Source organism: Diabrotica undecimpunctata, chromosome 3 (genome assembly GCF_040954645.1).
Source record: "Diabrotica undecimpunctata isolate CICGRU chromosome 3, icDiaUnde3, whole genome shotgun sequence".
Classification (NCBI taxonomy): Eukaryota; Metazoa; Arthropoda; class Insecta; order Coleoptera; family Chrysomelidae; genus Diabrotica; species Diabrotica undecimpunctata.
Window position 1 is genome coordinate 156,442,664 of NC_092805.1, and position 22,661 is coordinate 156,465,324.

The window sequence follows — 22,661 nt, forward strand, 5'->3', positions numbered from 1 at the left end:
GGCCTTGAGATGAAAGGCAGATGATATCAAGAAGCACGTGGGCTCTAGATGGATGACTGTAGCGACAGACAGAGAAGAATGGAAAAGGATTGGGGAGGCCTATGTCCAAAGATGGACCGAAGAAGGCTAATTAGATAGATATTATTATACATTATCTACAAACAATATCCAAACCTATTTTTTTTTTAAAATAGTACCTTATTTAAATTTTTCAAACTATCCCTAGATACTGTTATCAAATCTATTAACTTACGTTTATTAAGAAATAAACTATCTAAATAAACAAAAGAAAGTATCAATATAATAGAATAATAATAGAAAAAAAATATATTTTAGATTGATTTTATGAATTTTTTAAAAAAACCGGTCATTTCTGTAAAAAATTTAAATCCTGAAATCTTGTAAAGACCTGTAAAATCTTGAAATCAACCTGTTGCAACCTTTGCGATGCTGTCTATACACGCTCTTCCGCCAGAAATTCAAATATCGCCGCGGGCAACCGACGTTCGAACAACCAACCACAGTTAAATCTACCTCGCATTCGGCCTCTATTGGCCAAACGCGCGCATTTGAAAATAAAGAAGGGGAATGCAACTTCAAATCCCAACAACATTGTCGTTAAATTTCACAAAGCGCATAACCACTGTAGGTTTCGTAGGGGTTTCAGCAGTTGTTAGAAGTGCAGTGAATTCAACGCGAGGATCATGGATTCGTATGTGTGTAAAATCGTCGTCCTTCGCACCAGCAGCGACAAAAAAGTTTTAAAACCTAGAAATTTAAATACCAATTTAGCACAATCTAGAAAAGTTATGGGAATTAAGCGGTGCCTTTTCGGAGTTGCTAGTATAGAAGACACCGAAAGGATGTTACAAGAACAGTACGAAATTGACACGAAAAGATTCAATGATAGGTTCGGAATAGATCTTAGAAAATTAGAAGAGAGCGAGAATTTCCACGACACTGACAGAATGCTTCACGAACAATCCAACATTGACAGGAAAAGGTTCAACGAGAGGTTTGGAATTGATCTGAGGAAACTGGAAGAGAACGAGAACCAGGGGAATTGTGAAAATTTAGTTAGTAATTCCAATATTTCACCTGCCAAGAGGAAAGCTGTGGCGACGAGTAAGCAGCAAGTTAAAAGAAGTAGGGAAGTCTTTAGGCAGCGCAATAACCAGACAGTATTAACAGGTAAGCTTATAATTTTATCTATATTTTATATTTATTCGTTAAAAATCTTCAGAAATTATTTATAATTAAAATTGTTAAACAAAAAATACGCAATTTTCTCTGGATGCACTTTTAGATCTAGCTCCAGTTGCAGTGTTTGTTGCATATTACACTAAATTGTGAAGACTTAAATCAAGTAAAGTTATTTCATGTAGTTCTTCGTTAAATTTAATATTATTAGATGGAAATTTTAGTTTTATTTAATTTTTAAGTTTTACAGGTGTATATATATTTATTTAACAAATGTCTTATTATATTAAGGGGGCAATTTTTAATGAGATTTATTTAAAAATGTTTTAACAATCGTTGCAGTTTTTTTATAAAAAGTATATAAATATAATAATCGGTAAGACTTTATTATCTAAAATTTGAATAAAAATCCAGTGTACCTGATTTTTTGATTACATTTTTTGAATGGAATTTCCAAATACTTGTGTATTTTGAATGAACCCTTTCTTTTTTTGAGAATCACTTTAAAATGTTTTTAATTAGAGATGGTGAGGATACAAGGTGATTGATTACTCATAGTATATAGTTTTATCAGATTATTTACTTTATTCTTTATTTCTATTATTTCAATATCTGTAAGGATCTGAATATGTATTTGTCATATGGGTGTGTGCATATGAGTGCATAATTGACTACGTCATATGCACTATTGAGTGCATAATTGAGTCATGTGCACTATTGAGTGCATCATTGACTACGTCATATATGATTTGACTAATGTATCTTTGCATTTGTTTACTAATGTTACTTAACTGTAATGATTTCGTTTAATACAAATAATATGCTTCGGTTTTAAGAAAGTCTTTCTCAGTACTAAGTATTATATTTTATTTGAAAACTTTTACATGAATTTGATAGCCCATTTTATGCTAATGTCCCTAATTATATTTTTCTTAGTTTCTATTATAGTTTCCTGTACTATTTTAATACTTAAGTTATATTTTTACAAGCGATACCCTCTTATATTATTCTACTAGATAAATTGGATGCATTGTTGTTGGCACCTCTTTTGGTTTTTGTACTTTGAAGACTCAGAATTCATTACACACGTACATAATGAGTTAAGTGGTATTATTTCAACATTTTGTTAAAGCAAATACATAAAGTTTAGTTTTTATTATTGAAAATAGCAATTTTACAGGTAAAATAAAAAAAAACTGAAATAAGAAATAAGATGCAAGGCGCTTGTTTTGTTGATCTACATTTTTTTGGTTTTGGTAAAATTGATACAACGTCTGACCTTGCTTGCAGCAATGCTTTATACTAAAGGAAACATAAAGCAACCTTGAAGGCTTGAAGTTTACCTTCTTCTTCTTCTTCTTCTTCTAATGGCGCTACAACCCTTTGTGAGTCTTGGCCTGCTTAACAATGTTCTTCCATTCTGCCCTGTCGGATACTTTCCTTCGCCACTGCCTGATGTTCATGGTTTTAAGTTCCCTCTCTACGTCGTCTATCCATCTTTTACGGGGCCTTCCTCTTGTTCTGTTTCCTTGGGGCTTCCATCTCTGGACTACTTTTACAGCTCGATTATCTGGCATTCTTTCTAGGTGACCAAGCTTGAAGTTTACCACTTTGTCTTAAAAATGACACTTGTAATTCTTTATGGTCTAATGTCTTGGGAGCTTTAGCAACATAAAATATATTGTTTTCAAATTGCACTAATACAAAACTATCAATGGAAATTTCTGCACTAGCATTAATGCCATAATCATCTTCCAACTGTAAATTTTCAGATTCATCGCCAGAAGAATCATCACAGTGCTATCACTTCGTGCTATGAATGCCATGTGTACTGGTCTATTTTTTGCCATTTTTTTTTTATTAATTGTTGGAGTGTATATAATGTGGTCTATGCAAGATCTTCCTGCCGTGTACCCCGCCTGATCTTCTCCGATTTTATTTGAGATAGATTTTTCCAGTTTTTCTTTCAGTATTTTTCCATATAACCTGCCCATACATGCTATCACACTGATGCCTCTGTAGTTCCCGCATTTCTTCTTATCTCCCTTTCTATGTATCGAGGTTATATATGCTTTGGACCATTCATCTGGTATTTAGTTCAGGTTTATAGCGTTATTGAACATTTCGTGTATAATTCTGTGTCGTTTGTCCGTTCCGTACTTAATTAGTTCATTAACTATTCCTCTTGGTCCCCCTGATTTTTTGTTCTTTAAAGTCTTTGTGTCAAAATATCAAATATTAAAATTAAAACGTATGCTGGTAAAAATTAGTTGAACTTATCATGTTACAAAATATTATTTACCATACTAATTCAATCAATATCCATAAATTAATTATTAAATTAAATAAACAGCAAATTTTAAAATATATCCTATTATTTTTTGGAACTTTCATGTAATAAAATTCCTGTAATAAATCGTTAATTTAATTGTATTTACTCTTAAGATCAGTTAAACAACTTTTTAATGTAAGTATCTACATTTTGTGAACGTATAAACTTTGAAACAAAGAAACGTTAAATGTATCTGTCAAAATATTCATTAAAATAAATAGTATCTAAAATTATAGTTGTGTCATAAGAGCTGATAATATTATTGTAGTTTCACTTTTTGTAACAAATGTTTATATTTTAAATATGTATTGTTCAAGTGAAGAATCTGTAGACATAACATTTGTATTGAGCGAATACCTGAGAAACTATTTCTTCTTCTTAACATGCCATACACCAAAGTGCGTAGGCGACTATCTCATTACTAGAATTCTGTTCTTGGCGGCGTGACACAGCTCGCCTGTATTGTGTATTCCTGTCCATTCTTTAATATTTCTTAACCAGGATAATTGTTTGCGGCCGGCTCCTCTCCTACCTTCGATCTTCCCTTGTAGGATTAACTGTGGTATTTCATATTTTGCTCCTCTCAATATGTGCCCAAGGTAACCAATCTTGCGTTTTTTAATTAATTTAAAGAGTTCTCTTTCCACGCCGGCTCTCTTAAGGACGTCATCGTTTCGAACTCTATCCACCCAAGGTATGTGCATCATTCTTCTTAATGACCACATTTCAAATGCTTCAAGTTTGTTGATAGATGTTTTTTTCAAAGTCCACGTTTCCATGCCATAAAGCAAGATGGACCATATGTAGCACTATTTCTACTAGCACTAGAAACTATTTACTTACTTCAAAAGTGTAATACTCAAGTGTTATTTCGTTGTTTTGACTAACCCTGTATAACTGAAAATAATTTTAAATTCCGGACATCTTTGATATACAAAATCTTTTTATAAAGATTTTTTATATACGTAATAGTTTAGCCGCATTAAAAGAAAACCAGAGGAACAATAGAGCTTTACACACTAGTCATAAAACCGCGGTTTTACTCACCTGTCGATCACTGATCTTCTACCAAAAATGGCGTATTAACTGATAAGACATTTTTTTATTATCTTTATTAACCAAATGACATAAAGTAAATAATTGTAGGACAATGGGATAAACATTTTAGCCACATGAGTAATTTAGAAAACCTAACACATAGTTTCAATATCAAAATCTTATACATAAACACGCAACATATTTTATGTTATGTTGAAGTGTAAAATGGTTTATTTTTAAACATTTTTAGTCATTGATTACTGTGCTATTCTGGAGACCATTTTTTTATTGTTACTGATTTTTGGTAACCATATATTGTCCTTCTCATCATTCCTTTATTTCTGCAATTGCATTTTCTGCAACTATTATATTTAACAAAACAAACTCATTGTGGTTTGTTACTTTATTTTAAATGAAACTGCGTCTGCCAATAACATTTTGAATGTATACTACATATTGTGTGAGTCATAATGAATACATTATAATTTCTAAAAATATTCTAGGAAGAATACCGGTTATCGCATACGATTTTATTAGTTTATTATGTATGTGGTTTTGATATCAAACAAAGTGTAATGAATTTATATGCGTTTTTACATGTTTCAACAAGTTTTATCGCATCCCACGCCTAAATGATTAGTATTTTAATATGATGAAGCTATTTTGCGCAATAAAATATGCTTTTACTATTTATAAGTTTAAGATTACTTGCATTATACTACATAATATAATTAAAAATCTATTGGTATTTTAGTTGCATTAAAATTAACCCCTGGATTAAACGAATTTCACTTGCCTACTCCCTGTTTGTATAATTTTCTTTGCACTTTGTTTGCTACAGCTAAAAATAATTGGGAAGGTTCAATCTGTGATTTTTTATCTTAGTTGTTCTTCTACAATAGTACTATTTGCATAAGATGGAATATTAGCTATCAATAATGGTGCAAAAACGTGATACTCTTAAAAAAAAGACTTATTTAAACTATTAAGAATATAAAATCTGTTACAGAAAACATAATAATATGTAAGCACTACGAGAATAGTAGGTCCATGGCTTGATGTACTATTCTTTTCAATTCCCCTTTGTCAGTTGTTTTTCTTGCCCAGTTCGTTACGTTAAGTATTCTCCTCTCTTCTTTAACTTCGTTGCTTCATTTTGATCTTGGTTTTTCTCTTCGCCCTTTGCCTGCAATGCGCTGGGTAGTATTATTCTGTGAGTTCTCTGAAAATGACCCAACCAACAAGTCTTTACTCCTTAATTACTGCTAATATGTAAGCTTCTTGATAGAGGTTAGTTAGCTGGTTACTTATTCTTCTTATCCATTGTGCATTTAAGTTTTTTCCACCAAAGATGTTGTGCAGTATTTTTCACTCCCAAACCAATAACTACTGTTGGTGTTTTTTGGTGTTGCGGCCCATGTTTCAGAATCATGCATCTCGATCAGTCTTATAGGTCCTTAATTTTGCTTTTCAAGATATATTTTTGCTTTTTAATTATCGAGAATTATTGAGAGCATATATGAAGCGGTTGCCCGACATAATTCTTCTTTGTATTTCTCCTTCATAGGTAGTTTCTCTTAACTTCAAAGCTTTCTGTTATACTATTGTTTATCTTGACTTTATTCATGATTCTTTGGAGGCTAATTTTATCATTCTAATAAGCTCTGGACAAACATCCACAGCTTGCAATACTGTGAATAGTTTCCTTCTTTTAACTCGATCGAAAGCCTGTTTGAACTGAATGGAAATAATCGTCTGTAATAATTGTCTGTTTTGTATTCGTAACTTTCAGCCTGTATTTCTCTTAGTGTAAATATCTGATCTACAGTACTTCTGCCGTTTGTATACCACACTGATATTCTCCTATGCTTTTATCAACCTTCGTTGTTAATCTTTTCTTAACCTGCATAGTCAATATTTTATATGCTGCGATGTTGAGCAGCGATATACCTCCATAATTCTGATATTCAGCCGTATTCCCTTTTTTGTGGATAGGGTATAGTATTGCTTCAGGCAGTGCTTCTTGTTCCCGTATATTTTTAATTAGCTTTTGGATATTTTGCTAACTGATGTTCTCTAAATTTAATCATTTCGGCCGTTATGCAGTCGCTTTCTAGGCTCTTGATTATTTTTAAATTCTTGATAATATTTGTTCTTCGTTTTGTTGGTTTTGTATTTTATTTGCTAGATCCATTGCTTCTTCGTTATTATCATCTGTTTGGTCAGCTCCATTAAGAAGTTCATCAAAGTACTGCTTCTTCCAGCGTTCTAATATTTCCAGTTCTCCCATAATCATTTCTCCCTTCGTGTCTTTATAATATACAGTTTTTGGCTGATGTCCTCGTTTTTCTTTTTTATCTCTTGACACAAGTTCCTAATTTGATTATTTTGATAGTTTCCTCTATATTTTTCAGCCTAGCTTTATAATGTTCCCTTCTTTTCTCGTTGTATTTTTTTTGTTTTATTTTATTGCTCGATGTAAGTTTTCTGCGTTTCTCTTGTTCCTTAGGTTATCATCGTATAATCGTAGCCTGGTCCGCTCTTCCAATTCTTTTTCACATTCTTTATCAAATCATTCATCCCCGAATATGAGAAAGAATCAGAAATAATCTGACTTGTGGCTAGTATATTATTAATATTTTCGGAGGTGTGACAAAAAGAAAGAGTTTACGGTAAATTTTGTTTATATAGACAAAAATTTATAATTAAACTATGCTATGGTTCTCCAAAATTGCTGCATTTATTATTGATTACGAGTATATTTATAATATTTATTGACTTAATCGTATTTAGATATAACTAAAAATTTCAACACAAGTAATTGCATATAACGGAAAAATATCCTTAACACAAGCAAAATCAAGTAAATTGTGTTTACTTTAGAAAATGTGACATGAATCATTATAGTAAATCAAATAAGATAAGACTGACGATGGTACATAACTCTACGACTTACGAAATTTACATAAAACCTCTGTACAAGATAAATGTATTATATTGCAATGCAAAGGTCATTCGAAAATAATTTGCTTCCGGCAAATATCTTACGGTTTTTCGTAATTATAATTGAAAAAAAAAATGAAAATTTCTATAGCTAATGAATATATGTATACCTATTTTATACGTTACTGATATTTTAGAATTACTGAAGAAACAATGTTAATACACAATCAACGAGTATCCTTTCAACATATGTTTCATATGAATAAAAATAGACTCATCAATAATATTTTTCGTTCACTTTATGTTGCATTAAAGCATTCTTACTTCCGCAACATGCACTCAGTTTTTCTCTAACTGCCCAAATTTCAGTGCAGTACATCAAAGCTGACCTTATGGCGGTTTTATAAAATTTTCCTTTCAGATTTATTGGACTCCTTCTGTCTCACAACACACTGCTGGTCCCCTTCAATTTCATCCTCCGCGCTCTAACTTTACTCCATGCTTTCCCATCTATTTCTCCATTAAATCTGTAGGATAATACTGTAATATTAAATATTTATATTGTTCTGAAGCTATTTTCTTGTGGCATTTTAAATTAATTACTATTTAACTGGGAATAAGCCACAATTAAAGGTTAAAATACGTTTATTGACGTTTCAATTTCCACTTCGGAAATCGTTCTAATAATTAAAATAAACGTATTTTAACCTTTAATTGTGGCTTATTCCCAGTTAAATAGTAATTAATTAAATATTTATTCTTGACACTTAAATTTATTACTTTTCACATTCATTTCAGCATCCAAAGATATCTGAAGTCTATTAATCAGATAACATTTGGAACTTCAATAATTTTTTTTTAATTTTAAAAGAAATTGGCAACAGTCAACAAAGTTACAATGATGTGAAGAGGAAGTAATAAAGGGATCAAGAGAAATGAAGAATATCAGAAGTTGGCAAAGCGTAGATTAACGAGAAGCCACTTAAAAATAACTTCTTTGATTATAAATAAATATCTATGATCTTACTAGTTTAATATGCCGGAACTCAGGAAAATAAACAATTTTATTTTGTGCCTAAAATCTTAAAGCAGCTTTTCGAAATCAGCATAAAAGGTATTACATTGCTAAGAGATTTTTTCACCCGGTACTCCTTCTGAGAGGTATCTCCTCGATAAGTTGGACAGTGATAATTGAATTTTTTTACAATAACAGAATATACAATACGACAATGTAGAATTGTGAAATAAACCGCTTAAGATTCTCGGAGTTATTCTCAATTTACCCTTGAACAAAATGGAGGTGCCTTCTAAAAAGTAGATTGACTTTGCTAGAATTAATGGAATTAATTATATTTAACTAGATTAGGTTATACAAAAAAGGTCTTGTTAGGTCAAGCAAACTATACGACCTTTACAATCTGTGTCTTTTATATATATCATCTGCTCCCTATCCTTATCCGCACAATGCAATTCATCACTTTTCAAATGACATTCGCTTCTGTTTTAGGTACCTGTTTTGTCTTTTATGGCATTCTTCTTATTGTTTTCTCATTTAAGTTTTTTCTCATCATTCTGGCTTTACAATCATGTGTAGGTCCTAGCCTCCTTAAGAATTTCTCTCCAGTCGTCCCTATCCATGGCCCTCCTCCGCTAAGCACGTATTCCCATATTTGCCATACTTTCATCAATGTTATCTGAACCTTGTTCTTGGTCTTCGTTGTCTTCTCTGACCAATGAGTCTATCAAGGAGATTTTTCTAACTGGGTCAGTTTCAGTTTGTTCCATTAGAATTACATGCCCTACTCACCTCAGACGTTCTATCTTAATGTATTTTACAATATCTGGTTCTTGGTATATTCTATAAAGGTCAAAGTTGTATCGTCTTCTCCACACTCCATTGTCATTCAGCGCTTCATTGGTTTACCTTAGTACTATTCATTCGAAACATCCTAACGTGTTTTATTTACTGTTTTGTAGAGCCCAGAACTCTGAACCATATGCTAAGACTGGGTGTATTTATTATAGAGTTTCACCTTTGTACAGTGTTGACGAGCGTATACAAATTCGTTAACTACTTCGATAGCTTCGTTTTTTATAACAAGTGGCCGTAAAATTTGTGCTTACGTGCTTATTTTATTGCATTTCCTTTTATTGGTGTTCATTATTAAGCCAATTTTTTTAGCTGCTTCTTTTAGTGCGGAGGTGTATGTAACACCGCTGCACAGCGTTTTTCGTTCTTCCAACAATAATGTTATCATCATCGTAGGCAAGTTTGCACAGATTTGTTAAATATTGAATCGGTGGTTGTGATTTGTGACATACATCTTACTTTTTTCAGAGCTAGATTGAGTAGTAGTATCAGAGCCAAAATAAGTCTTAGATAGTAAAATGCAGGGCACAAGACCAAAAGGAAAGACACGGAGAAGGTCGGTATTTAATATGATGAGAACCTGGAGAATATCAGCGTAGGACTGACAAGATTGGAGGCATAGTTTGGAGGCCAACGCTCGATTTGGGCGGTAGCGCCGTTGGAGAGTGAGAGAGAGAGAGAGGGGAAGATTGAATAGTATATAGGAAAGAGTGTCCTGTGTTCCTGGCTCATCCAGTTATTTTTTAAATAGGTTGAGACAGTTCCCCATAGATTCGTACTCTACATTTAACTTTTTCAAGGATTGGTTTTGTTAAAGTTACCAACTGATTTGGTACTCCTAGGTCTTTCATTGCTCCAAAAATTTCTCTTCTATTTACAGAATCTTAGCTCCTTTTTAGTCTATAAATATGTGGTGAGTATTTATGCCATATTACGGTGATTTTTTTTTAAATTTATCTCAAGTTTGCAATCTGATGAATTGTGGATATACCACCTCTGAAACCAGCCTGATATTATCCTATTATTCGTAACTCATATGGTTTCTTACGGTAACATCCTATAGTGCAGAATAATTTCATTTAAGTTTGTATGTTTTATTATTGTTATGTGACTGTAATTTACGAAGCGAAGCTCTTTTTATCTCGAAAATTCTACCTGGTGTTTTACCAATGCTATACTCGAGATATTTTTTTGCAATGGACGGTTGAAAGTGCTGATTCGATATTTTTGCCTTCGCTGGCGATATCTAGAACAGATGTTCGTGTATAAAAACAGCTTCGGCGTCTCTTTGAGGAGACAGTAATTAGATAAGTGTGTTTGTAAGCGATAGGTACCCATATTATTGTAGGCGAAAATTATTAGTGTATTTGTGTAAGTTAACTACGTCTTCTTTACTTAATTTCTAAACCCACAGAAAAAACATTATGTTCAAATGTTCTTATATATTTTGTATTTTATCTTCTTGCCGTGAATAACATTCTAAAAGGAATAAAGAAAAACGCACTAATATTACTTCTTAGAAATAAATGAAATTTGAAAATTAAATTAGTATCTTCATTTGTTACTCACTATTATAAAGTTCGTATACAGCTGTGTAACTTCTATTTTATGTGTACTTAAGTAAAAAAACTGTATTTTTATCTACTTACTATTTAGTACGTCATTGTAAAAGTTCAGATAAGTTCAAACAAACTAAAATATCTACAAAATATGTTAATAGGTAGAATAAGTGCTTGTTTATTACAGTTCTAGGCTACAATCTAGTCAATGTCTCATAACTCACAATTAGTTTACTTAACTAATTAACAGAAGAAATTGAAACAGTTAATCCTGCCGGAATATTTAGACTTTTGTCCAAATTTTAACGATGCACACAGAAAGAGCACATTTATAAATTCATGTAAACAATTTGTTCATAAAGTTCTATGTAAAATAGCCTCATTTCCCTGAAGTTTATAATCTGTTTATATTCAGTTTACGCTTTTTTTTATTGCTATTATGTAATTATTTATGCATATTAAACGACACGACGCCTAAATAACAGGATAGCATTGTTGAATGCCACAAATATTATCTACAATTTTTTGAATGGGTGTGAAAGGTCTATTAGAATTGGTAATAAGCTTTTGTATTACAATAGAATTGTTTTATTTATGACGATATTTTTAAAAATTCAAGATTGTTTAGTAATCTAATTAAAATAAAATAAGAGAAACATTATAAAGCTAGTGATTATGTTTTTAAAGAAAGGACCCTAGTACTTTTCGTATGTAAAAAGTGGTTTTATTTAAATTGGCTGAAACTTTGCAGAGCGGTGATGGTGATCGAAGATCTTGTGTTAAAATACTCAGAAACCAATTGTTTCTTTAAAACATGTTTCTGTTTCAATAAACACAAATAGGGGATCTAAATAACTTTTTTTACATAAAAACATTAAGAAGTGTCATTCCGATACCATATTCGCGTTTATAAATAAAAAAACAGTTTTTTCGTAAATCAAGTCGAGGATTAATCTACACTTTTAATTCTTTTTTTACTAGAGCATGTAGAAAGCGGCTTTTTTCACCATATTAGATGATTTTGACTAGGAATATATACAAACTTTTGTTATTAAGTACCAAGATATTGACAAAGTTATCATCATCATTCTGGCTTTGCAACTCTGCGTGGGTCCTAGCCTCCTCAAGAATTTCTCTCCAGTCTTCCCTACCCATCGCCTTCCTCCGCCAAGCGTGTATTCCCATATTTCTCATGTCTTCATCGATGTTATCAAGGAACTTTGTCCTGCGTCTTCTTCTTCTCCTCTGACCAATGGGTCTATCAAGGAGCGTTTTTCTAGCTGGGTCATTCCGCCACTGTATTTTAGTTTTTTAATTAATTTACAAGAATATCAACTTTCTTCTTCTTCTTCAAGTGCCCTCTCCGCTACGGAGTTTGGCAATCATCATTGCTATTCGTATCTTTGAAGCTGTTGCTCTAAATAATTGGTTAGATGTGCACTGGAACCAGTCTCTTAAATTGCGGAGCCAAGATATACGTCGTTTCCCCACGCTTCGTTTGCCCTGAATCTTTCCTTGGATATTTAACTGGAGCAATCGGTACTTTTTCCCTCTCATCACATGACCAAAATATTCCAACTTTACATGACCACATGACCAAAATATTCAACTTTACATCGTGGCTATCTTCCATACTGGCTTTCTGTTTTATTTTTACATGATAACACACTGTGCAATCTCAGAAACCAGCCTCATTCTAAGATTTTCTAGCTCTTTTTGGTTGTACAGAAACAAAGGTAACCAAACTCGCTAATTATACATTTATTTTGTAATTATTTTTAGAAGAGTTCATATTTTGTATAATAGATTGTTTTTCATGTTCATATATTGCATCAAAACCTTAGCACATTTACAAACTTCGCCAGTTGCATGAGACTGTTATTTTAGTTTCTTTGAAACATTTTGCCTCTTCCCAAAGCTTTTTCTTTGCTTAGAGTTTTTTCCACGAGCACAAGGTAATTGATCACTCAAACACGCACCTGTGTCTGCCATGATTACTTTGATTATCAGATAAAAGTATCAAACGTTGTAAATAATCACTTTCAGTTTAAAATAAAATAAAACAAACTAAGCACTATCATAACCTTCAGAACAAAGAAGCTGAAAGCGTCTGTAGAAATCAGGTTACCCAATGTCGCATGTCATTGTTGCTAACTACTAGGATTACCTAGACCACAGCGACCTAAACTTTAGGTGGCTGTGCCTGGACTTACCAACGTTATTCCTTGTTTGGAATGGACATGTCTAGTTCTTTCTCTGTACAGGGTTTTTTCAACAATTATATCTTTTGACCTATCAAGTTATTACTTTGTATTGTGTTACTCTTATAAACTATGTAGTTAAAGCTACAAAGTGGTATTAAAAACTAGAAATGTCAAAATTTGGACACTAAATTAGTGGTATTTGTGACTGATGATTAAAATAGTGTAGTTTATAGTTTATTCGTCTTCCGGGTTTGGACCGTGTCATTTGTGAGTGACCCAAAAGTGGGTTCATCTCGACGTTTCGCTACAATTGTATGTAGCTTCTTCAGGAGAACAAAAAAGAAAAAGAAAAACAAGAGACAGGAAGATGGGTAGTTAGCAACGGTAACTCAGTTACTCAACGCAACCAGAGGCGAATACTAACTACCAAGATGGGCATTTGGTCACAGTAACTCAACTACTCAACGCAGCCAGAGGTGAAAACCAAATGCCAGGACAGGGATTCACGTTTTCACCTCTGGCTGCGTTGAGTAGTTGAGTTACTGTGACCAAATGCCCATCTTGGTAGTTAGTATTCGCCTCTGGTTGCGTTGAGTAACCGAGTTACCGTTGCTAACTACCCATCTTCCTGTCTCTTGTTTTTCTTTTTCTTTTTTGTTCTCCTGGAGAAGCTACATACAATTGTAGTGAAACGTCGAGATGAACCCACTTTTGGGTCACTCACAAATGACACGGTCCAAACCCGGAAGACGAATAAACTATAATTCTGACTCTGGCCGTGGAAGCCTACGATTTCATAGTGTAGTTTGTTGTGAACCAGCAGTCAATGGTTTTGGCCTACAAATTTAGAAAAACTGGTGGATACTTCTTCAGTACATCTAAGAAAATGATTCTATTAGTACGAGTAAGTGGATTATAATTATATAAAATGATCTCTGAACTTACTCGTGGCGAGATTGGGTAGTGCTGAGACTTCTGCATGTCTTATTACATTGAATTTTTTTAATATACAATTTTTGTATTATTACATATTTTTAGGTGATCATTGTTGACCTCTGCATGTGCTTTCTGGACAGATATGTAGGTTATGTTGTCAGAGGAAACTGGTAGATGAGTCACATTACTTATCAATTATCAATGGTTGTTCATGTGTTTGTTACTTTTGGAGTGATAGTATCGACCAGTAAATGTTATTTAATTTTTCTATGCCAGATTTCCTGTTAATACATTTTTTGTTTTTTGTAATGTGTGTCATTTTCAAAAATAAACGTTTTTGTTCATTTATTTCCTTCTGTAAAACAATTGCTTCAGAGAAATGGTCATGCTTGACATTGATTGCATATTTTTTGATACATTAATGTACAAGCTTTTGACTTTTTGTGTTTATGTATCTTCGGTGTGATATAATTCTACTGTACAATGTTCTAGAAGTTTCTCCTATATATATTTTGTCACAATTTGAGCTTGGTATTTCGTACACAACTCTTGAACTTTCATTTAGTGTCAAAAGATCAGATATTTAGAGACGAAACTGGACGCACAACAGTGCAGAATTTATAATATTTAAAATTATATATATTAATAAGTCAACTGAGCTGACAACGGCCCTGTACTTCTCTGTTTGCTTTTCAATCTGTCTGCCTCTTGATTTTACGTAATGTTTTTTAGATTGCATTATTATGATTGTTAAATTTAACAGACGTTAAGGAGACGAGATACGTTTAAAATAAATTGCTCCTTATTGTCATTAACATTATTTCCATGACGACATAATCTTCATTAAAGTATATGTTACAGATAAACAAGATAGATACATTTAGGGCATACGCCAATGCAACGAAGCTCTTCTGTGCCTTGTATTATAAAAATGAAGATATAATTTAACAAAATGCATTTAGATCGATAACAACAAGAAGTTAAGACATTTGATACGTGCATATATCTTTATCGGTTTTAAATTTAATCTTATGATATTGCTGAATACAGCTGCTGCATCTGATAAAATGGCATATTTTGTTATTACTACTTTAATATCTATTACACTACCAATAGAAAAGAATACGTTAGTTTTTATAAGCTTGATTTACTAATCCTATTATTATACTATTTTAATAATATTATTAATACAAATATTACTTCTTACTATACTTCTTACTATATTCTTTCTTGTCTTAAGACAAACCTATCTTCCAAATTTAAAAACTCTAACTATAGTTTATTTTTATGAACGAGAGAGTAATTAGCATAATTTTAACTGGTAGCTCCGACCACTCCATGGACGTGCTCAAGATTAATTGAAAAATTACTTTGAATAATTGTAAAAAATAAATGAATTATTTCAGTGTTATAAAGTGTTATGTGTATGTAAACAAAAGTGACCTCTTTTATCACACACTATATTAGAACTGACTGGCCTACATTAAAAAGGGTTTTAAAAAATTCACATTTTTTTTAATTTTTAAAAATTACAAAAGAGAAAAAGAGTTTTTAAAACCGTCTAAGGTATGTTAAATAGATGAATAAAAATATTAATACAAAACTTACAGCTACTTGTTACAAATCCAAATCAGATTCAGAAGATGAACTTTCAGAACCAAGATTTATAATAACTGGTTCGATCATTTTATCAGTAATATTGTCCAGCTTCCACATTTTTTCCTCTTCTTTAATAGTGTGATTTACTGCCTTTTCCCAGTTTTCAGGTTTTACATTATTTACGGCCTCCAAAAACAACTGTTTAACATCATGAATTTTAAAAGTGGTATTTTTTCTTGAAACTTCACTCTTTATCTGTGCCCATACCAGTTCAATCGGGTTTAATTTACAATGATATGGTGGGGATCTAAGTACTGTCATTCCACGATTTTTGGCAATTTCATCAATTTCGTATTTTTTAAATTTTTCTTTATGAAGGGCACACAACAAATAAAGTTCCTTTCTTATAGATCCGGGATGGTACGTAATATTTTTTGAACTCAGCCAATTCTGCAAGTCTTTTTTTAACCACTTGGTTGTGGACAGTCCTTCTATAAGTCTGGAGTGATAACTTGCATTATCCATTACTATTACACAGTTCTTAGGAAGAAGATCTATCATTTGTTCGAACCATACTTGAAAGACATCAGCATTCATGTCTTCATGGTAGTCACCGGTACGAGTTGATTCAAAAGTTAATAAACCACCTTCAACAAAACCGTCTGAACTGCCAATGTGTACTATTATCAGCCTGCGTCCCTTTCCTGATGGTGGGTTTAAACCAGTAGATAAGTTATTTACAAAAGCGTGCCTTTGACTTGTAACAGTTTCATCCTGCCAAAATTTATTTGGTGTATGACCCTCGTTGATCCATGTTTCATCAAGATAAAATATTTTTCTTTTTTGGTTTCTCATTTCCTTTATGGTTCTTAGAAAATATTTTCTCCATATGACAATATCGCTTCTTTCTAATAAAATAGACTTTCTGGGATTCTTTTTCCAGCGGAAGCCTATTTCTTTTAAAAGTTTCCATAACGTACTTCGACTCATTTCTGGGCAATCCTTATCATCTCGAACTGAGACAAGAACTTTATCCAATGTTGGAAATTCTTGTCTAAAGAAGAATTCATGCACTTTCCGTCGAAGTCCTTCTTTAAAATGATATTCTATTTGAAATTTTGGTTTCCCTGGAGCATTACGTGGCATTTGTAAACTACCACATTTCTCTTCTTTAATAACTCTGTAAATCGTAGATTTCCCAACACCAAGTGTACTGCTAACTAACTCAACGGTCTTATCAACACTTTCACATAAACGTTTGTCTGTAAATGATTTAAAACAATTAAATATTAATGTTTTTTCATTAACTGTTAGAGGACCAATTTTTCGGCGTTTACACGGCACTTCCAAATTTTCCATAACACTAGTATACACAATAAACTGCACCTTGCAACTGAAGTACCTACTTTTAGTGAACTGTTAAGAATTTTGAATACGCCACTTGGACCTTCCTATATACAAAATGGAAAAACCCACTATCACATTTTCTGTGGAATAAGTTTAGAAGGTAATTATCTAGTCAATTACTGTCGTAGATTCCTGGAATTAAAGAATTAAATGTTTGATTGTTGAAACCCTTACTTCCTGGAATGCACTCATTTCAGATAAAATAAAACGTTTTATTTTATCTAAAGAATTAAACTTTATTTTGCAAATAGGCAAAGAATTAAACTTTATTTTGCAAATAGATAAAATAAAACGTTTTATTTTATCTAAAGAATTAAACTTTATTTTGCAAATAGGTAGGTACTTATTAAACTTTTATTGGTTATATATAACCAATAAAATAAACATCTTACATTTCTTGCAAATTCATTAGTACCTGTTAACCTCCATCACTCCGACACTGGCAACCTTATTTAGGGATTAGTAACCCTCACAACTATTGTATTCTATTCTGCTCCAACCTTTATACCTGGTGGTCATACTCAATTTAAAATTGTTTTCCTATATACTTCTGTAAACTTGTTGACAAATATCTGTTTTTCATTGAGTCACCCGTATCAACAGTTTAGGGATTTGCATACATAATTTATTGTTTTATTAGTCTCTCATACATAAAAATACACTATAATAGGTTTCATTCAAGAGTTATCACACAGATATTTTACTTTTTTCAAAGAATTTTAATGACTTTTCATTTTCTTTGTGCATTTTTCTCGGTTAAAGATGTTTATATTCATTTCTAAATATTTTAAGATTTTGACTGCTTCACATCCTTATTTGATTACAGAGTCTTTTTTACTATAATTAGTCCATAATCTTTGGCTTTATTTTTGAACAATTAAAAACTTCTCAGCAGCTTATTTTGCATTCGAGGCATACGTACTAGATCATTGAGATAGGTAAGGACCTCGCTAATATTACTATAAATCGTTATATGTCTTCTTAGACTCTTTAAATATTTTCTGTAACAGGAAATTAAAAAGAACTGTTTTTATCAGGACACAGTTTGCTTAAGGAATTCTACATGTGGAAAACAATACCTATTTCTTCTTCTTCCTTCTTGTATGTAGGCTTTAAAGCCTGTTTCTGCTTTAATATTAGCCTCCTAAATTTTTTAAATTATCGTACCATCTTTTCTTGGTCTGCCAATACTTCTTCGTCCACTTGGTGACTTATCTCGTGCTATTCGTACTATCCTATCTTCTGCCATACTACTAATGTGTTTGTTCCACTCCTGTTTCCGTTTTGTCACCCATCCATTTATGTCTTCTATATTGCATGCATTTCTTATATTTTCGCTTCTCTCCCTATCCAACAAACTTTTCCCTGATATTCGTCGGAGTATTTTTATCTCTGTTATTTCTATTGGTAGTCTCGTTTTAGATGTGTCAAGTCTTGTCTCAGCCGTGTATGTTAATATAGGTCTAACTGCTGCTTTATAGATTCTTGCTTTTGTGTCTTATCTTAGGTGTTTGTTCTTTCAGATTGTGTCATTAAGAGATCCCGTCGCTTGACTTGCTTTTCAGCTTTGTTGTCGTACTTTTTCTTCAACATCTCCTTAACAAGTTATATATATTCACAGATATCTAAACGTTGCTTCCTGGTTTATTATTTTCTCATCGATTTCGATTTTACGTACTTTGGTAATTCTACATTAAATTTTTCCTCGGTGATTTCTTGTAGAAAATGTTTTGGTGTAATTTTCATTCTTATTTTTGCTAGTACTAGTTTGTATTCACTCCTAGTTCACACCTATTTCTTCGGATTTTGTAAATAAAGCAATAAAACTTAATTTTCATCAGCAGTTTGACGTCCACGTGACATCGGTCTTACCTGCATTTGGTTTTTGCTAATGTGAAACTAGATTTGTGTAACAAAGACTATCTAACTTGCTAAAGTTTGTGGTAAGTGATTATTGGTATAAGGTAGAAGTAATTGGTATGTTTTGACTAGGTATTTTTTAATGATAGATTAAATAGTTTTATTTTATTCCTTATTTTATAATTCTGGTAGTTTAGGCAGATGTTCCTTCTATTTTTTATTTAGCTCCTGATCCGCCAAAAATGTATAGGATGCTGTTAGGAGCTTATCATTTAAATTTTCCATAAACTAGTCCACCGCTCGCATTTGATTTATTCTTCTACAAAATCTTTATCTCAATCACTTTTTCAAATGTCTCTGATAACTTACCTTGCCCATTTGTTTGTATTATTAGTTTGAGGCCCGGATACATACTTTTTGTTATAAATGAATCATAAACATGCTTTAAGTGTATAAAAAAGAGAAGAATGTTCAACTGTTGATCATAAACACTATTCTGGGTCATCTTTAGTACAAAACCTTGATCAGTAGTAGATCTACAATTCTTAAAATCTTCTTGATGTTGCACAAAACCTTTATTTAAATATTTGTCTAGCCTGAATCTAATAATTCTGGAGACGGTATGTTTATATAACTGGCAAAATAATGCTCCTTTAATTCCCACATTCTGTTTTATCTCTTCTTTAATAGTTTTAGTATACAGAATATTTAAAACTGTACACAAAATTATATGATCCAAAATTTATTTAGTATGTCTATAATAGCGGCAACCCTATTATGCATCCAGTCCTCTAATGTCATTGTCCTAAACACCAGTAGTGTTGTATTAAACGACTAAGTACACTTTATCAATTGAGGTCACTTTACTAACGCTTAACTAGTCTCATAGAAACAAATAGGCACCTTGAACAACTATTACGTCATTCAGTGGCGTGCATTATTGATCGAACTTCATTAAAAAAACGCAACAACAAACAAAAGCAAAAAAAGTGTGACTGGAAATGGTATAGTTTTTATTTTAATCGCATAATCGCTTAAAATATACGAGTATTTAAGATGATGACACCATCTCGTTTACATTATGTTTGAAATTTGAAAGTATCTTCCACCAGATTAAAAACAGGGCTGAAGGTCATCAGGTATATACCTTCGTTGGCAATGTTGTCGGTAATATTATAAGGTTTAATATAATTTTAAACATTAGATATTTGAAATAAAATATTTGATTTAACAGGATTTCAGAAATGCATGCTAACTTCAATAATATCTTCAATATTGCGTCACTTATCACATTAGACACAACTTTGATTAAATACTTTACTTTTCACTTTTCACATGGTCAATAAACACTTCAAATACGTCTAACGAACGTGTCTATTTTACTTTTTTTTGTGGAAGACACTGAATCAGTATAAATTGTTTGACTGCATATTAGAACCTTTTTTACTTTCAGTCGCCACTATTGATCGTGATTTACGTTACCTACAGTATAATGGAGGTTCTTATACTGCAACAAAATTGAGAGATTGATTTAAGAATAAATAACTGCCGTTATATCTCCAAAAGAATAATACATAAGAACATCACAATGGACTACCAAAAATTAAATGTCATATCTATCTATAGCTTCGAGAACCGCAAACCTAAGGAGGAACGAGAGGCATTCTACAAACAAATGCAAACCATCCTGGATGAAATACCTCATGAAGAACCCTTAATTATTATCGGTGATTTTAATGCTCGAATCGGAAATGAAATAGTTCCAGGTGTTAAGCAAAGATTTAATGAAAACCATGTCAACGCAAATGGAGAACTCATGGCTAATCTCTGTGCTTTTAACGAACTGAGAATTAATAATACATTTTTCGACCACAAGATCTACTATAAATATACATTTGAAAACTTCAGGGTGCACAAATCTATGATTGGTTTTATAGTTACTAATAGAAAAATCCATCCAAGGCAGATTCTACATATCCAAACTTTAAACTCAGCAGACGCAAGGAGTGAACACAAACTAGTACTAGCAAAAATAAAAATGAAAATAACACCAAAACATTTTCTACAGAAAATCACTGAGGAAAAACTCAATGTAGAATCACTGTGGAACGACTCTACAAGAGAAATGTACCAATTAGGCTAGCACAGAAGATACAGCTGAAACAAATAGACGACTTCGAAGACAAATTAAGACACGAAATAGAAATCAGTTTTCAGGAAGTAGAAATAGCCATAAATTCACTCAAAAATAGAAATTCACCAGGACCAGACGGAATAACCAACGAGCTTCTAAAACACGGAGGAGAAAGTATAACCCTAGAGATGACGAAACTTATACAAAAATTAATATTGCACTGGAAGATACCAGACGGATGGAGAAACAGCATAATGATACCAGTATTCAAGAAAGGAGATAAAGAAGACCCCAACAATTATAGAGGTCTAAGTCTACTGAACACCGAACTTAAGCTTACCACAAAAGTCCTAACCAACAAAATCAATAAACTAGCAACTTTATCAGATGAACAGCAAGGATTCAGATCCGAAAGATCCTGCATAGACGCCGTATTTGTACTAAGACAAATCACAGAAAAGGCCATCGAGTACAATAAACCAGCATATCTATGTTTTATAGACCTGACAAAGGCTTTCGATCGCATCCAAGTCAAAGACGTCTTTCTTTTCAAGAAACCAAATTTCAAATAAATGAGCAAGCAAACTTTTTTAACATCAGTTTAATTATTTAAAAAAAGAATCATTAAAAATGAAATTTTGAAAGTCTTCTATTGATATTGTTTACATCTATGAGTTTTGTACTTAGTCAATTAGCTATGTATTTATCTGTCATGTCAACTGATGGATATTTTTAACTGATTTAACTTTTTCTTTGTAATTTTTAATTACATATTGAGAGACCAGGGTAACTATCATCATTTAATAAAATAGTAATGGTTCTTTTAACATTCTTTTTTATAATAGGACTACTAATATAAAAAATAAAGTTTCCATTAAAAGTCTGATGAAATAAATCCTTTGTATTAGTTTATCGAGAATATGTCCATACATTGAAAAATAACTGTTTTCAATGAGTAACGTAGCATTTATTTCTGTTCTTTCAAATACCCCCCTTACCTATAGACTATATTATTACAAAAATTGCAATGGTACGGCCTCCTTTCACAAAGAGTTGCACTAAATCTTTGCGCTTCTGACAATGACTACAATATTTCTCCGAAATAAAAACCAACGCGTTGCATCTGTGCCTGTACCAGGTGATTCATGTTTTTGGAACTACCTGCCCCACATCAGTACCGTAAAGGCGCCAATATTTTGGCGGGAAGGTGTTTTTTTATTGTTCGAATCACAGGTGTTTGACTCAAGGTTGGAATCGGTGCGTTCGTCTAGTTTGCGTGTTCAGACTTGAAGAGAGATTTTAGAAAGGTTTGAAATAGCATAGAAACCGATTGAATGTCGCAACGATAATGAAAGTCACCTCACGGGCTAAAAATAATTTTTCGACGGTTGTAATTTAGCATATTAAACAATGATTATTAGAATTTAATGGTTTCATCGGCGGGATTTTATATATACCATTTTATTGCAGTAGAATTGTACGGTATATATTGATCAATAATAAGAAAAGTTAAAATAAATACTCGCAGTGTAAATATCAACTGAATTAAGATGAAGCAATTAAAATATTGATATACAGA

The 22,661-nt window shown here is 32.2% G+C and overlaps 1 protein-coding gene across 1 annotated transcript in view; it reads left to right on the forward strand.

The window, feature by feature from the left end:
• The first annotated feature begins 627 nt into the window (after positions 1-627).
• LOC140436257 (uncharacterized) overlaps positions 628-22,661 on the forward strand; it is a 39,445-nt gene continuing 17,411 nt past the window's right edge. The window contains exon 1 of the mRNA XM_072524957.1: positions 628-1,191. Coding sequence (XP_072381058.1) covers positions 705-1,191 — 487 coding nt within the window. The 5' untranslated portion in view covers positions 628-704. The remainder of the gene's footprint in view (positions 1,192-22,661) is intronic.